Raw genomic sequence first — 15,861 nt, 5'->3', positions numbered from 1 at the left:
ACCTATAGGTCGCGTCGTAGAGGCTTTCCCAGGGCCTGACGGACAGATTAGAGTAGTGTCGATAAAAACTTCATCTGGAATTGAAAAAGAAAACTTCGAGTCTTACCATTAGGACGAGGACGAGTTCGCAGCTGTCAGACTAGGGATGGAAATTTCGAAAGTTGGTGGGCAGATTATGTCGGCACCAAACATCTTGAGGGATCCTAGTGTCCGAATAGGTAGACGTTGGTTCTCACTTCAAACATCTTAATAAAACTTTCGCTAACGCTTTGCTATTATTATCACTACTACTGTTACTGCTATATCAAATTCAACAGCTACCACGCGGACTTTGGCCGCTACTTTCGAAAAGAGACACTGAGGAAGTCTGCAAGTCGTAGGCGAAATAGTGTCTGTCGCGAATAAATATCGATAGTAGAATTTAATTGGAATAGTTTTCTTTTTGTTTGATTTCAAGCTTCGTCTTATTCTCTCACACGTCGTACCTCTTTTCTGCTCCGCTTTTTCTTTTTTCTTGACGCGTTGTTTCACTTTTTGTTCCATTTCTTCTCCTTTACTTCGTTTTCTAGGTTTCTACCAACACTTTCCATCGGTTTTCCTCTTTTTCGCACGTTACCCTTTCATCTGTCACGTATTTGCTCCGTTTTTTTCGTATCCTGTTCCATTTTTTCTTATTTTTAGTCCTCTTTTTCCATACCCTTTTCACTCGTTTTTGACGTAGGACTACGTCTTTGTTTACTATACTGGAACTGGGTAGCACTTCGTGAAAACGAAAATAGAAGTGTAACGTTTGAATGAAAGATTTCAAATGCTGATAACTACTAAACTACTGAACGAAACTGAACAATTTATATATCGTTGGATAGATAAAATGACCAGCAATTATATAGGGGCGTAAGAGCGCAATTTTAAGGAGGACGTAAGAGGGGGGGGGGCTCCTATACAGATGAAGCACAAATTTCCTCAAAACTCGAGAACTAATCAAGCAAATGGAACCAAATTTGGCATTTGGAGGTTTCAGAAGGCAGGATTTTTTTCTACGGTGTACTGAGACCTTTTCTTCTTATAAGAGGAGGGCTCCCATACAAATAAAATACAAGTTTCCTCCAAACTCTAGAGCTAATCAAGCGAATGGAACCAAATTTGGAATGTAGGGGTTTCAGAAGGCAAGAATTTTTTCTATGGTAAATTGAGACTCCTCTCCTCTTTAGAAGGGGGGGGGGGGGGCTTCCATACAAATAGTATACAAATTTCCTCATAACTCGAGAACTAATCAAGCAAAAGGAACCAAAATTGGCAAGTGGGGGTGTTAGAAGGCAGGAAATTTTTCCATGGTATAATGAGACCCATCCGTCTTTTAACAGGGGGGATTTTTCTTTGGTGGATTAGAACCTTTACTTTCTTTAAGAAAGGGAGACAATCCCATACAAATGAAACACAAATTTCTTCATAACTCGAGAACTAATCAAGCAAATGGCACCAAATTTGGCAAGTGGGGGTTTTTGAAGGCATGAATTTATTTTGAATTTATTTATTTTATGATGGTTTGAGACCCCTCAACCCTGTGGTAGGAGGATAAGGACTCTCATACAAATAAAACAGAAATTGGTCATCCATTACCATTTCAACCTTTATGATGCACACAAGTGATTTTTAAAGGAAATTTCTATGTCTCAAAGGTGGCAGGCGTTGTACTTATGAACCCCCGTCCACGTATTTTCAAAACCACCATTGCTTTAAATGAAGAATTGAATCTGAATATTTCGCACTCACAGATTCCTATAAAAATACATATGCCAGAAATGCAGTTTACATTAGACTTTGATCTGACGATCTGATATAGTCCTACGTCACCCTTTCGTACAACCCTTAGGGCTGTATACCTTGTAGTTTTTTGTTATTTTCCTTCCCATTTTCCTCTTCTCTTTTCCCGATTTTTTATGTTCCGTATTTTTCTAGTTCTTTTTATCTCCTTTCCTTCTCGTATTTCGTCTTCGTCTGTGTCGTATTCCTCTTTTTAAGGAATCCGGTTTTCCATCTATTCTGGTTTTCGCGCCCTTTTTCTCTTTTCTCTCTGGTTTTTTTTATCTCCCGTTTTTTGTCTTTTTCTTCTCCGCTATACTTTTTTCTTAAGTCTATTATTGTTTTACTTTTCTTTTTTATCCCGTTTTTTTCGTTTTTTATTCCACATTTCTTTTTCCCGCGTGAGCTCTTTTTTCCATTTCCTTATCGGGTCTCGTTTTTCACTTTCATAATTCTGTTTTTCCCTTCTGGTTTCCCTTGTTTTCTGTTCCGCATTTTTTTGTCTCGTTTTTCCTCTTTTTGTCTCTCCTTTTTTCTGCCCGCGTTTTTTTCTTTCTCCGTTCATTTCCACTTCTTTTGCTGTTCCCTTTTTCTTCTTTTCCTGCTTTTTCCTGAGTCCTAAATGTCCTCTGTTCCATTTCCGGCTTTCTACTTCCGTTTCACCCCATTTTCAGGCCCGTTTCTCCTCGTTTCCTGTCTCGTTCTTTGTAAGTGTCTACCCCTTTTCCCCTTTTTCTCCTTTTTAGTCCTGGTTTTTGTCTTTTTTCTCTATTTTATTCCTTTTTTTCTTTCGTCTGTTCCGTTTATTCTCTTATTAAGTCCTGCTTTTCCTCTTTTTCTGTGTCACGTTCTGTTTTTCTTTCCCGTTTTATCCCTTTTGTCTTGTTTTCATTATTTCTTCCCATTTTATTTTCTTTTCTGGTTTGTTTTTCCTCTTTTTCTCTCCTGTTTTCTTGTTTCCACTTTTTTTCATTTTATTGTCCCGTTTTCCTCCTAATCTGTCTTCTTTCGCTTTTCTATTTTTCATGCTAATTTTTAGTCATTTCTCTCTCGCGTTGATTCTTTTTTTTCTAACCTGTTTGTTCAGTTTTTGTCACGTCTTCGTGCTCTTTCCCGTTTTTCTCCTTCTGTCTCAATTTTTCCTTTTTCGCTTCATTCTCTGGAGAGCAGCAGGAGACGAACCTGAACTACCTCTAGATCCGTCGGTAATCCATCTGTGAATATGCTTTTTCACGAATTAAATTCGAACATGATTTCGTATTTCTCAATTTGGTTTGTACATTTCGTTTGAAATCCAGCTTTTTACGAGCCATAATGACGGATGGCACAATCCGTGTTCGTAATATTGGACCAGCATTTTTCACCTTTCAGTAATGTATCGTCCGAACAAGGATTATGCCGTCCGCCATTATGGCTCGTAAAAAGCTGAATTGCAAACGAAATGTACAAGCCGAATTGTTCGTTGGGGGCGAACTTTAGTATACAAATTGTCAGTGATAGCTCAGAAACACTCCCTACAAAACACTTCGATCATTTAAGAGTCCCTCAAAAAAAATTTTGTGATGGCATTTGCTTCTGACGACAGCTAATCCAGGTAAACTCAGCAAACCTGTACTAAGTTCGTGGCCACTGCGGTATGGAGACGAATGAGTTCACAATAGTTCAAATTAATGGACGCAGTGGTTCAGTACCCAACAGAAGCGAAGGAAATTCTTAAATGTAAAAAATCTTCGCCCAATACTGTATCTTTCCAGCAGAGTTAAACGTACACTTTTTACACTTTTTAGCAGCACAATCACAAGCCATTTTTTTCAGTCATACAATTAACATCTAACAGGCTCCCTATTACCAATCGGTTCCATTGGATACGGCCGCTTAAATGTGAGAACGCTGAATGCCTAGGCTAAAAGTGCCGTAATTTGCCACTTTTCCTTGGCACCATACTTCCAAACTCTCCCATGAAATTGCAAATTAGTTTCACATGCGCTCCTTCTGAAATGCTTGCCACCGCTACAGAAAAAAAACCAGCATACTTTGTTTGTGCAAAACCATAGCGCATTTAACTAGCCGGCTCCCTATGCATTCGGCGACGACCTTCGATGCGCATCGCGCCTTTATCTCCATCGCATCGACACAGTACCTACGCGCGTGTAAACAGTGTTGGCAGACCGTAGCACGCTGCTGCAAGCCGGCAAGCAATCTTCACAGCCAACTAACCAAGTAACCGACCAGTAAGCACAGAGACTGGTGCGGCGGTGATTTTTAATTCAGTGCGCTACGATACGCTTCGCGCTACTTTAATGGATTTGTCCGGCATAAGCCCGACGACGGACGGCGACGAGGAACTATAATTGGCTTGTGACGAAAATCAAACACCGCTAAATCAAATTGGCTTTTGATGTTTCCGGCAATCTTCGTCAAAACTATACATCACTTCGAAAGTTGTTTCAATCATGTGTTTTTTATTTTATTTAACTAGACAACTAGTTTATTACCAATTACGATCGGTTACCAACACGATTGACGATGTAAACCGTGTATGCACAGCAGAAAGCCGATTATTATATTTTTTTTATTGAGTAACCAGCTGTAAAAGATCCACCAACATTAATGTTATATTATTGCTGCACTTTTTTTTATTGAACAGGGTCTGCAAGCCATTCGGTGTCCAGCCGGTCTGTACTTCGACATTGAGAAACAGACGTGCGACTGGAAAGATGCCGTCAAAAACTGCAAGAGCAAAAACCGAGAGCGAAAGGTCAAGCCACTGTTGATCACCGATGAACCCTTGTGTCAGGATGGCTATCTGGCGTGCGGCGACGGAACCTGCATGGAACGGGGGCTGTTCTGTAACGGCGAAAAGGACTGCAATGACGGTTCGGATGAGAACTCATGTGGTAGGTAACCGTGCATACAATTCGATTTTTCTATTCAGTACAAGGTCCTCCGTCCGAATGGTATGGCCTTTAGTGTAAGTGTTGCTAAAATTATACGACCGAATACAGTCTGTTCCTGATGTCTTGCGATCGCGCACTACACACCGGCCACATGTTCGACAAACAAGTCTCGGAGTGGGTCAGCTGTCTAGCGGCTTGAAATTACTTACTGTACTACATGCATAGCTCTTATTTTTCTAAGCAGTCAACAAGTCTGACGGTGTCTGCGACTCGGCACCACACCGTCGCGTCGCTCTAGTCACTAGAGTCTCCGGCCCTGGCTGGCTGTTAGTTCGTAGGTACACAAAAACGAAATTCACCCCCGGGGCAGCATTGACGCGAACCGGGTTGACTAGTTTTTTTTTCTGTTGTTGTACGCTTACTAAAAGCTAAGAGCAAAGCTCTACGTACCCAACCAGCCAGATAGCAGATCGGACAGGTTCACCTGTTTAACGATGGTTAGGAAATGTTAGAAGTGTTTACAGGGTTTCTTGTTTGCGAAATCTGTGGACAATCGAAGGATAACAATAAACTAGATACAAAAGAGGTGCCCCACTATTGAGAAATTCCTGCATAGAGGAGGATTTCCAATGAAAAGTATACCCGCTTAAAATTATTTCAGTGAAAACTATACCCGCTTAAAATCTAATTTCAATTCTCGGGTCAAAACTATCGTTCCCATGCGCAAATTAATCTGGTGTACCCCAAGGCAGTGGCTTGGGGCCACTTTTATTTATTTTATTCTTTTACCCTGCTGCCTCTACTCTTTGCACTGGCTGCAGATTGGCATATGCTGAATATCTTAAAATATACTTGATGATTCGTTGCATTGAGGATTGTCGTCGTCTTAAACTTCTATCTAAGACTTGACCCTTCTGCATCAACAGTTTTCACAGCCGGTTATCAGAGTACAGAACAACTACGGGGCTAGTGTAACGATCCTACTGACTGTATCCAACAGCACCGCTCAGCTGACCTTCGAATAGACGTCGATTGGCTTGTTAGACCAGCATCGTACCTCGAAGCAAACTGAGTTTTAGGCCCAATTTCAAGTAAAGCTTTAATTTTAATTTCAATTCAAGTTTCAAGTTCAATTTCAAGTCCAAATTCCATGCATAATTTCAAGTAAAACTTCAAATTCAATTTTAAAAACTATTTCATCTCCACTTTCATGCCCCATTTCAGTCCGTATTTCATGCCTAATTTCAAGTCCTATTAAAAGTCCAAATTAATGTTTTTTAAGTCTAATTTTCTAATAATTCTAAGACAATTTTAAGTCTAATTTAAATTCTCGGGTCAAAACTATCGTTCCTATTCACAAATAAGTCTGGTGTACCCCAAGGCAGCGGCTTGGAACCACGTTTACTTATTTTATTCTTTAACCCCGCTGCTTCTACTCTTTGCACTGGCGTCAGACTGGCATATGCTGAATAGTAAAATTAGAACACATAAAATACACTTGATGATTCGTTGCATTGAGGACTGTCGTCGTCTTCAAATACTTTTGGTCACATTTGTGAATTGGTGCAAACTAAACTGCTTGGCGATCGGTAATTAGTATGGTAATTAGATTCCACCGTATCGAATCGCCGAATCGAATTTGACTATTTCCAAAACAATCTGTCAGCTAGGAATTACTGCCAAAATAGGACGTGATTTTAATGACCCGCATTGTCTCAAAACGTTCATGTGAATTTCGAGTTCAATTCTACTTTTGATTTAAAGTTCAAATTTCAATTCAATTCGGAGTAAAGCTTCTAGTTTCTAGTTAAAAATTAATTCAAACTTATGTCCAAATTCATGTCTAAATTGGGCCAAATTAAAATCAAATTTGATGCCAATTTCAACTCTAATGTAAAGCTAATTTCAATTTTAAATTATAGCAAAATTTCAAATTTATTTTAATGTCAATTTCAAATTACTTCATGTTCCATTTTAAGTTCTTTTTTATAGGTATTTAATTCAAGAACTTCAAATGGAGTTCAAATTCAAATCCGATTTCAAGTAGTACAATTTTAAGTTCAATTTATAATCCAGAAGTGTAATTCTAAGTACAATTTCAGTTCCCATTTCAAGTCCACTATGAAGCCCAATTTCACATCGAATTCCAAGTCCAACGTTAGATAAAATTTCAAAGTTAATTTCAGTTTTCAAATTCAGTTTCAAGTAAAATTTCAAATTCAATTTTGAGCGCGATTTTATGCTAAATAGTAATTGAAATTTTGTGCGCAATTTCAAGTCCAATTTCAGTTCTATTTTAAGTTCAATTTTGATTGATTTTAAATTGAATTTGGAAGTACTAACACAAATCCATTTCTGGGCTCAAGCTAAAGTCCAACTTTATGGTCTAATTTGGGGTGAGGCCTCAAATCTACGTTGGCGCAAATTTAAATTCCATTTCATTCCAATTATAATTGCGAATGAATAGATCCGCCTTCCTACGATTACTTGATTTTTTTTGCTGGTCGAAACATGCTTCTGAAAGGTCGGTGCTCCACATTCTAGTGAAGTCTGGGCCGGAGCTTTGACCGATCCTTTTTTTCTACTGCAACCACACCACCGCGCATCAAATTCACAGCATCCATTTAGTGGTCCATTTAGTGGTGGAATACGAATGCTATGCATAATACAATGAACAGTTCGCACTGTCATACCTCCAGTTGTACATTAGAACGAATGCGTTCTGATCTTTTTTTTTTCATGTTCGTTTCGATCAAATACTACAAAAAAACCACCACTCCATGTACAGAAGTCAGTCGGACGCCGTCCAACACTAACGAACATTTTGCTTGCATCGGACCGACACCGGGTGACAAACATTTACTGTAGATGATTTGGAGACAAAAAGAGAAACGAAAAAAATACTTTACCTTACGCTCCCAGTCAGTTTGCAGTTTACACTCTTCAATATTAACGCAAACCGACAGATTGACTTGATTCTAAAAGCAGTCAAATGATCGCTTTCGAAGTGCAAGTTTAGCATAACCATAAGCATAAGCACATGAAAATTGCAAAATGATGCCTGGAAAAAGCATACTTGGGACAGCAGCCTATTCCTCATTGTGCATCCTTATCAGGTCCCTGTATGCTGATCAATACCGACGCCGGCTACGTCCGAATGCGGGTCCTGGTGGGATGGGAAGGAATGTTAGTACAATACTTGTTGCTACTAAAGACCAGGGAATCCTCTGCATCTTCACAAGTATTTCGGGAAAGGAATTGTTATACTTATTATACCTTATTAAGAAAATTATTACACCTGAAAACAAAACTCAGGCATAATGAAACGAGCCGATAAGCATTTCCTCTTACCAACGCTAATATGCAGAGATATAGCGCCCTACACGCTTTCGCTTTCGAAGCGCAAGTTTAGTGCAGAAAACGTACGCATTCACGCAGTCACAGTCAACTTGCGATCCCTGTTCAAGTCCTGTTCTGGGCACGCCAGTGAACCTTCGTGTAAAAGAAAGTCTATTGATATTAGTTTTGTATTATTTTTCCACGAGAAAAAAAAAACAATCATTGAGAAAATTTTCATATTAGTTACGCCAAATGACTTGAAATATGTTTAATAAGCGTTGGTAGGTCGGTAAAAATGGTAAATTGTTGGTTAAAAATCCGCGTAACTGTCTGTTAATCTGTATCTGTCCGCAACTCTGAGGCTAGCTTTAAAATGCTAGGAACATGAAGATATGTTATTTGTAAATTAGTGTTTTTTTTTTCAAAGAACTATATTTTCCGCTTAATTCCACTACTAATTGATTATTTTGGCAGATACACATTTTGTGTCCAACTTTCCAAGCTTTCCTTAATTCTTGCGTCATTGGAGCCATTGTTGTGCACAATCTCTAATATTTTTATGTCATTTGCTCGGAGATAATAGTTTCCCGTTGTTTTCAATTTATAAATACTCCATTTTATTTCGCTGCTGCATTTTATTTTTGTTGATACGAATGCACTATGGTCCAGAAAGCCAAATTAGGTAGAAAAAATTGTTTACTCAGTAGTCGTTGATTTTAGACTATTTACGCGTTAGCAACAAAATCTTGACATAGAATGCCGCTTTTTTTGGCATGAACTATTTGAGGGTGACCCTTAAATTAACCAAGATCCAGAAATTATCTTCCAAACGAAACAAGATAGAGCGATATTCACTTCAGCAATTTTATAGCTTGAAGTATTTTGAGTAATATTGCAGAAGGCGAAATCCCCCCATCTCGAACCGTTTTCATATTAGGGCGATTTTCCTGTGTCAAGTTAGGGTGACCCTGCTATTTTGCGATTTTTCTCCATAACTTTTTTATTTTGCATTTCTCGCAAAATACTTCTTCAGATGACTTTTGAGGCTCAATAAGACGCAACTTTTGGTGAGAAACGAAATTGGCTATCTACTTTACTTCTACACTTATATTAAATTTTGTGATAAAAATAGGCCGTTTTCAAATGTTAGTTTCTTAGAAAGATGCAAGCAGAATTAAAATCGGTTGATTGCGTTTGAAAGATCGTGATTTTTTGTGTATAGTATCAAAAAATTGGAGAGTGGATTTTTGTCTATCTCAAATAAATCAACTTTGGATATGTAGGGTTTTAGAGATTTAGGTATATAAAAGTAAACGAGTTACGCCATAACTCCGGAACGCCTTGACTGTTCTTGATTAAACTTGGCGTACATGTTTCTTGACATAAGCAAACCAGCACAGGGGGATGACAAAAGCGGGGTGGTCGCTAAAAAGAGGAGGGGGAGGTACAAATAAGTAAAAGTGGCTGTAATTATCTTGTATTTAGACCGTTATAAGCAGTGTGAGTGGTCCAAACCTAGAAGAGAATGTATAAACTTAACCTCTAGTTTGTTGACTTGAACTATATAATGAGGTTAGACATTAAAAACGGTAGACTTTCCAATAAACAGAGGGAATGGTAGACAAATAAATGTAATCATATGTGTTTCATAGTATCAAGCAGTGGAACTACCAAATGAGAAATTTAAATAATTTTCTACCCTCGACGGGGATTTCCGTGATTCGCACCTCCCCTTTCATCAGAGCCCACCATCCTTTTGTCTTTCAGCCACCTTTACATCTATTTTCGATAAGGTTGAAAGTCTCAGCCGAGCGAGTGTGAAAGCATCCAAAGCTTGGTCCACTGACGCAAGCCTACGACAAACAGCTGCTGGTACTGTGTGCATACATTCTGCTACCTACACACTCGCGAGTGTACAGCCTCATAGCAATTTTCTACACGTCCCGCCCGCGAATCCAAAGCTCACGAGCTATCCATAATATCATCCATCTCATAATACAAAAAACAAAGCTTTTTTCCTCATTTAGACATATCTACCCCTACCCCTGATTAGCTCTCCTCGGTCAGCGGCCCTTTTGTCTACAGCAACTCGTACGTCTCTCCGAAGATAATGAAAGAGAAACAAAGCCTTCCTTATATTGTTCTACTCCCGTAGCTTTGACCCTCCCATCTTTTCACACGCTCTTCATCTTATCTCCCAGCCACTTGTAGAACTTCTAACGGTCCAAATGCAAGATATTATTATTATTATTCTATATTTGAGAGGTTTTCGGCCCGCCCCTTAATGAAAGATGTTCGCAGCCACTTTCACATATTTGGACTCCCCCCCCCCCTTTTTTTGGGGACCACCCCCTTTTTGTCAACCACCTGTGCTGATTCACTTGTATCAAGAATCATGTACGCCAAGTTAGCTGAAGAACAGTCAAGGCGTTCCGGAATGATGACGCAACTCGTTTACTTTTATATATTTAAATCTGTTAAAACCCCACATATTCAAAGTTGATTTATTTGAGATAGCCAAAAATCCACTCTCCACTTTGATATTATGCACAAAAAATCACGATCTTTCAAGCGCAATCAACCGATTTTAATTCTGCTTGCATCTTTCTAAGATACTAACATTTGAAAACGGTCTATTGTTATCACAAAATTTAATATAAGTGTAGAAGTAAAGTGGATAGCCAATTTCTTTTTTCACCAAAAGTTGCGTCTTATTGAGCCCCAAAAGTCATCTGAAGAAGTGTTTCGCGAGAAATGCAAAATAAAAAAGTTATGGAGAAAAATCGCAAAATAGCAGGGTCACCCTAACTTGACACAGGAAAATCGCCCTAATATGGAAACAGTTCGAGATAGAGGTATTTCGTCTTCTGCAATATTACTCAAAATACTTCAAGCTATAAAATTGCTGAAGTGAATATCGCTCTATCTTGTTTCGTTTGGAAGATAATTTCTGGATCTTGGTTAATTTAAAGGTCACCCTAAAATAGTTCATGCCAAAAAAGCGGCATCCTAAATTAAGATTTTGTCGCTGACACGTAAATAGTCTAAAATCAACGACTACTGAGTAAACAATTTATTTCACCTAAATTGGCTTTCTGGACCACAGTGGAATGGTTGGATTTGCTGGGGATAACTCGGTTTTCAAAGTCTTGGGATATATTATTACAATACTGTCATCAAAGGGAGTAAGTTAAGTATCCCTGTGCGTATTATTTATGGCATTTATTATTTAAATTGACTTCAATTTTCCTTTTTTACAATTCTGAAAACGTCATCGACGTATCGCCACCATTTTTCTAGCAGTTACCGGTTTACTTCCAGCTTATCTTCGACGTTTGCCATAAATAGTTCGCACAGGAATGATCTTAGTGGATTGCACATTGATGCTCCTTAGGGTTACTCATTATTTTTATTTGATACCTGCAATTTTACTCTAAATTGCGTAAGTACAGTTATTTATTTCACTGTTGTCATGTACGGATGTGTAACATTTTATAGTATCTGTGCCTTTTTAAAGCAAACAAGTTGTAACTTTGCTCAACTTGTTTTAGGAACACTTCCTAGTCATTTTGCAATACCTAGGGCACACCAATTTCAGAACCACTCAGCCATCACCAGCACCACTTTCAATATCTATAATTTACATAGGGTAGTTGATCCAATAGTTGTGGTAGTACCAATAGTTGCGCTACTATTCATTATTAATGCATATTTTCGTCACCATAGCATTTTAGATAAAACAATTACATTCATTATATAAAACAGGTTTTTAGAAGTATTGGTAGTTAGACTACACCATTTAAAATTAAAGCATTATTGGCTAAAATGCCAATTTTCCAAAATCCAACGCGCAGTTGGAGCGCACAACTATAGGCGCTCATCTATAGCTTTGCTACGATGTTTTTTCACTTAGCAACCTAGCAATGTATATGGAATACCACAATTAAAGGAACATCAAACTTAACTAACGAAACATTTCCGCAACTGTTGGTACAATATAATTGAATCGGAAAATTCATTTTTTCTTTATAAAGCTTCTCGTACAACGAAAGCAATTGTCTTGCCTTATGACAAATACCTTGTTTTTGATAAATTTATGTCCCACAAGCATTAATTGAAGCATGTACCTCAATAAACAAGAAAAATGAAGTTATATTGTGCTTAGTGGCGCAACTAATGGATCATCTACCCTACTGTTCAAGCTGAAATCCCTTTCACTGTGAATTAACACAGTGTTAACTGAAGTTCGATTGGACGCTGCCAAATCGCGACACTTGTGAAAATTATGGCACACTTTCGAATCATGACATGCTATGTTCAGACACGATGCGATTCAAGTGTGCGGTAGCAATCTATTGTTGAGTCACACATGGATCTGAATTTCGTAATAAGGTACGTCATTTGATGCAGAAAACGTAAACAATTATATTGTGATCGGATAGCATTGTGATTACTGCGTGAAGCTTCAGTAACTTCTTAAACCCGGAAACAATATACGATTGTTGTATTGATAACCGAAAGGTGTGACTACTTGGCGGCACACAAATCAACAACGTGGAACAAATCGGCATATATTATTAAACACTGCAGTTGGTTCAACCTTAAACCTGACCACATCGAAACCACGGACGGATGGATGGGACCATGAACGTGTTACATTACAAATGTATCGCCCCAACCCGGGTCACACTTTACGTAATTAAGCTGATGTAAGAGAGGAGCTTCGTAGGGCATGACATGACGGCACCACCGCACAATGCTTTCCCTTTCACATGCTATTGACCGCCGACGAACGCGAGGCCGAAAGCCGGGTGCCATAAAGATCACCATCAGCAACACCACCGCCTCGGCCAAGCCACAACCCACCCACCACGCGGCACCGCACGGGTCGAACATCCAGACGCTGCTAGTCCATCTGCCATCAGGCAGCACTTGAAAGACGACGAACGAAAGGGGCTTTCACATTTTGCATGCTTCATTGGCAAGAAGTGCAATTTCGCAAACTCATTGATCATTTTCCATCGGTACACAAAGTGTACTATTGAAAGTTGAAAAAAAAGGTAAAAAGAAAAGTGCAGGTTGTATAATAAACCAAAGTACCTGACGGTTGTCGTTTGGTTTACCATTCTGCTGCTACCGGATGCTGCAGCAACCTGTGATACGAAGTTAATTGACACTCAAATATTTCATCGCTCAAACAACAGGAACTGAGCTCAACCCTTCCGCGAGGTAAAAGTGCAGAAGGAGGATTGAAATATTCTTTTCGGTGAAGTAGTAAAAGGCTCCTCCGATGGAACTTTAGTAAAAATCCGTGCGACTGTCTATATAAATGTTGTAATTTATGCAAATTCGAATACCGTTACACGTTTGGTTAAGGAAAGCATACACCGAGCTGAGCTCCGAACGCGTTGGTAGCTAAAACCGGCACCGGGACGATGTAGGTGGCAATAGGAAGGAGGTGCAGTAATTAAATACAATGCAGCCGAACCAACCGAACGGAGAACCACTTGGAATGCGACGTTGTGATACCTGCCGTCATTTAACGGGAGTTTCATAATAATATCAATACGACTCTGTCTATTCACACGTCATGTTTTGCATGTTGAGCAGCCGCCGCTCGGTGGTAAGCCGCGTGTACTGAATTGGGTAGGAAAGAGACGGCAGTTTGTCACGATTAGTTTATTAATGAGGTGTAACCGATTGATCCGTTGTCTACGAACAAAATGGTCGATAATTGTGGGTATCTGACCCGGGTAAACACATGCCTCGGGGCCCTATGAGGCAGTTTATCGATAGTTAATTCAATCAATAACAGTGTTTGGTCGATTAAAAGGATATTTCTCGGCGAAACACTTAGATGGTCACAGTTTGGTTACGCCCCGGTAAGTGTAATGACAGTATTGTTGTAGGGATCCGGTTTGTCAAAGCGCACCTGTAAGGTGGAAATTTACGCAGACTCACTGCGAAATGTGATTGTTCTTTGTCATTAATCAAATTATCGCAACATTAAACAGGCTCGTTAGAGCTGCGTTGAACAAATGTTTTCAACTTATCCAACTGCGACAAGGACACCGTATACGTACTCCATGAACTTAGTCCGAACGAAAGCCCAACCCTTGACAAGTGGTAACTATTATTATTTACCCTGCGGAAGCTTCATCAACTCCAACGGCATAGTCACGTTGCAGTGTGCATAATAGGTTATATCAACTGAACATACTCATTACTAATTGTAGGAATGCAACGTTAAAGAACCTTTCGAAACATCAACCCCGACGGCTTTGCAAGAACCGAAAGCCGACCGAATTGGTGAGGCACACGGGGAAGGTTTTGACGATACCGAAGCATGCACGATCGCATGTCGTCTCGCCATTTCGTTTCGTTTGCCGGCACTGCCTAGAGGTGCGCTTTTGCGCAATAACTCTTTGCGCGACAACGCCTCAAGTGGTAAATTGGTATTTTTTATTTTCAAGTTGCCTCAGGCAGCCGTAGGCAGCCACTTCGAACGACTGCTTTATTGGTGGGAAACCTCCTCATTCTCGATACGAACATTTTTTTCGATAAATCATCATCGCCAATTGTTGCGTGGTGCGACCCCTTCGAAATTTGAAACAAGATAGTTAATTCAAATACACACGCCTGTCAATCTTTCATGTTGTTCGCTGGTGCGGACCTTGAACCGCAAACCTGCACTCCCACAAAAGGCTTGTTCATCGTACCCACTAACGCAGCGCATTTTTTTTCCTTCACTCTTATTTTTCACAGACATTGAAAGTGATCCAAACCGTGCGCCCCCATGCGACCCGGTCGTCTGTGTGCTGCCCGACTGTTTCTGCTCGGAGGACGGTACCACCATTCCCGGTGATCTGCCGGCCAAGGACGTCCCGATGATGATTACGATTACCTTCGACGATGCCATCAACAACAACAACATCGATCTGTACAAGGAGATCTTCAACGGCAAACGCAAGAATCCGAACGGGTGCGACATCAAGGCGACGTACTTCGTCTCGCACAAGTACTCCAACTATTCGGCGGTGCAGGAAACCCACCGGAAGGGACACGAAATTGCAGTGCACTCGATCACGTGAGTATCTTCTTCGGGTTTTCGAACGACAGAATTGTTTCCCCTGTTAGATGCACGACGATTCGATCCGACGACCCGGATCACTTACAGAACCAAAAAGTTAGTCAACTTTTCTTTCTCTATTGGTAATTTTTGAAGCCCACCAGAACAGTGAGCTTTTCCCAGATTACTCTGCTTCACGTTGCGTCATCGCTTAAAAGACATAATCTTCCGTTGACTGCAAATTTTGTTTCGATCTCAGTTTTTTCTCGATCTAGTATTATGTTAAAATTACAGTAATGTAGCGATTTTGTCAGCTCCCGATCCATTTTATCCGCCCCCGATTTTATCAGCTTTTATACCGATTTTGTTAGCCTATAAATTTTGTTTCATTTTTGTGCTTTTAAACATGATTTATAAAACTTTTCAGCCTACTTGAAACTATTTTGATTCTCTGGGGAGAGTTTTTGAATAAAATGATGCCTTCTTGCCAGTAATTTGGTGTTAAAATTAGGGTTTTTTTTAAAGTAAATGTTCTATAGTTCCTAGACAAGCAAAGATAGAGGTATACTATATTCAGTAATGTTGTGTATTTTTACTATTTGTACCACTATGTAAAACAGGAAAAAGTCATACAATAACTACAAAAATAGCTAAAATAGAAAAACTGATTTTAACGATTTTTCATTTATGAGAAATAGGATTTTTCAATCTTTTGCTAAAGAGATAGAAGGTTACTGTCTTCAGCAAAATTTC

The 15,861-nt window shown here is 39.4% G+C and overlaps 1 protein-coding gene across 1 annotated transcript in view; it reads left to right on the top strand.

The window, feature by feature from the left end:
• LOC128738219 (chitin deacetylase 1) overlaps positions 1 to 15,861 on the top strand; it is a 47,136-nt gene that overhangs the window by 21,452 nt on the left and 9,823 nt on the right. Inside the window, exons 3-4 of the mRNA XM_053833197.1 lie at positions 4,451 to 4,700; positions 14,805 to 15,126. Coding sequence (XP_053689172.1) covers positions 4,451 to 4,700; positions 14,805 to 15,126 — 572 coding nt within the window. The remainder of the gene's footprint in view (positions 1 to 4,450; positions 4,701 to 14,804; positions 15,127 to 15,861) is intronic.

Source organism: Sabethes cyaneus, chromosome 2, assembly GCF_943734655.1.
Source record: "Sabethes cyaneus chromosome 2, idSabCyanKW18_F2, whole genome shotgun sequence".
In the NCBI taxonomy this organism is placed as follows: Eukaryota; Metazoa; Arthropoda; class Insecta; order Diptera; family Culicidae; genus Sabethes; species Sabethes cyaneus.
This window is presented reverse-complemented; position numbering and strand designations above follow the sequence as displayed.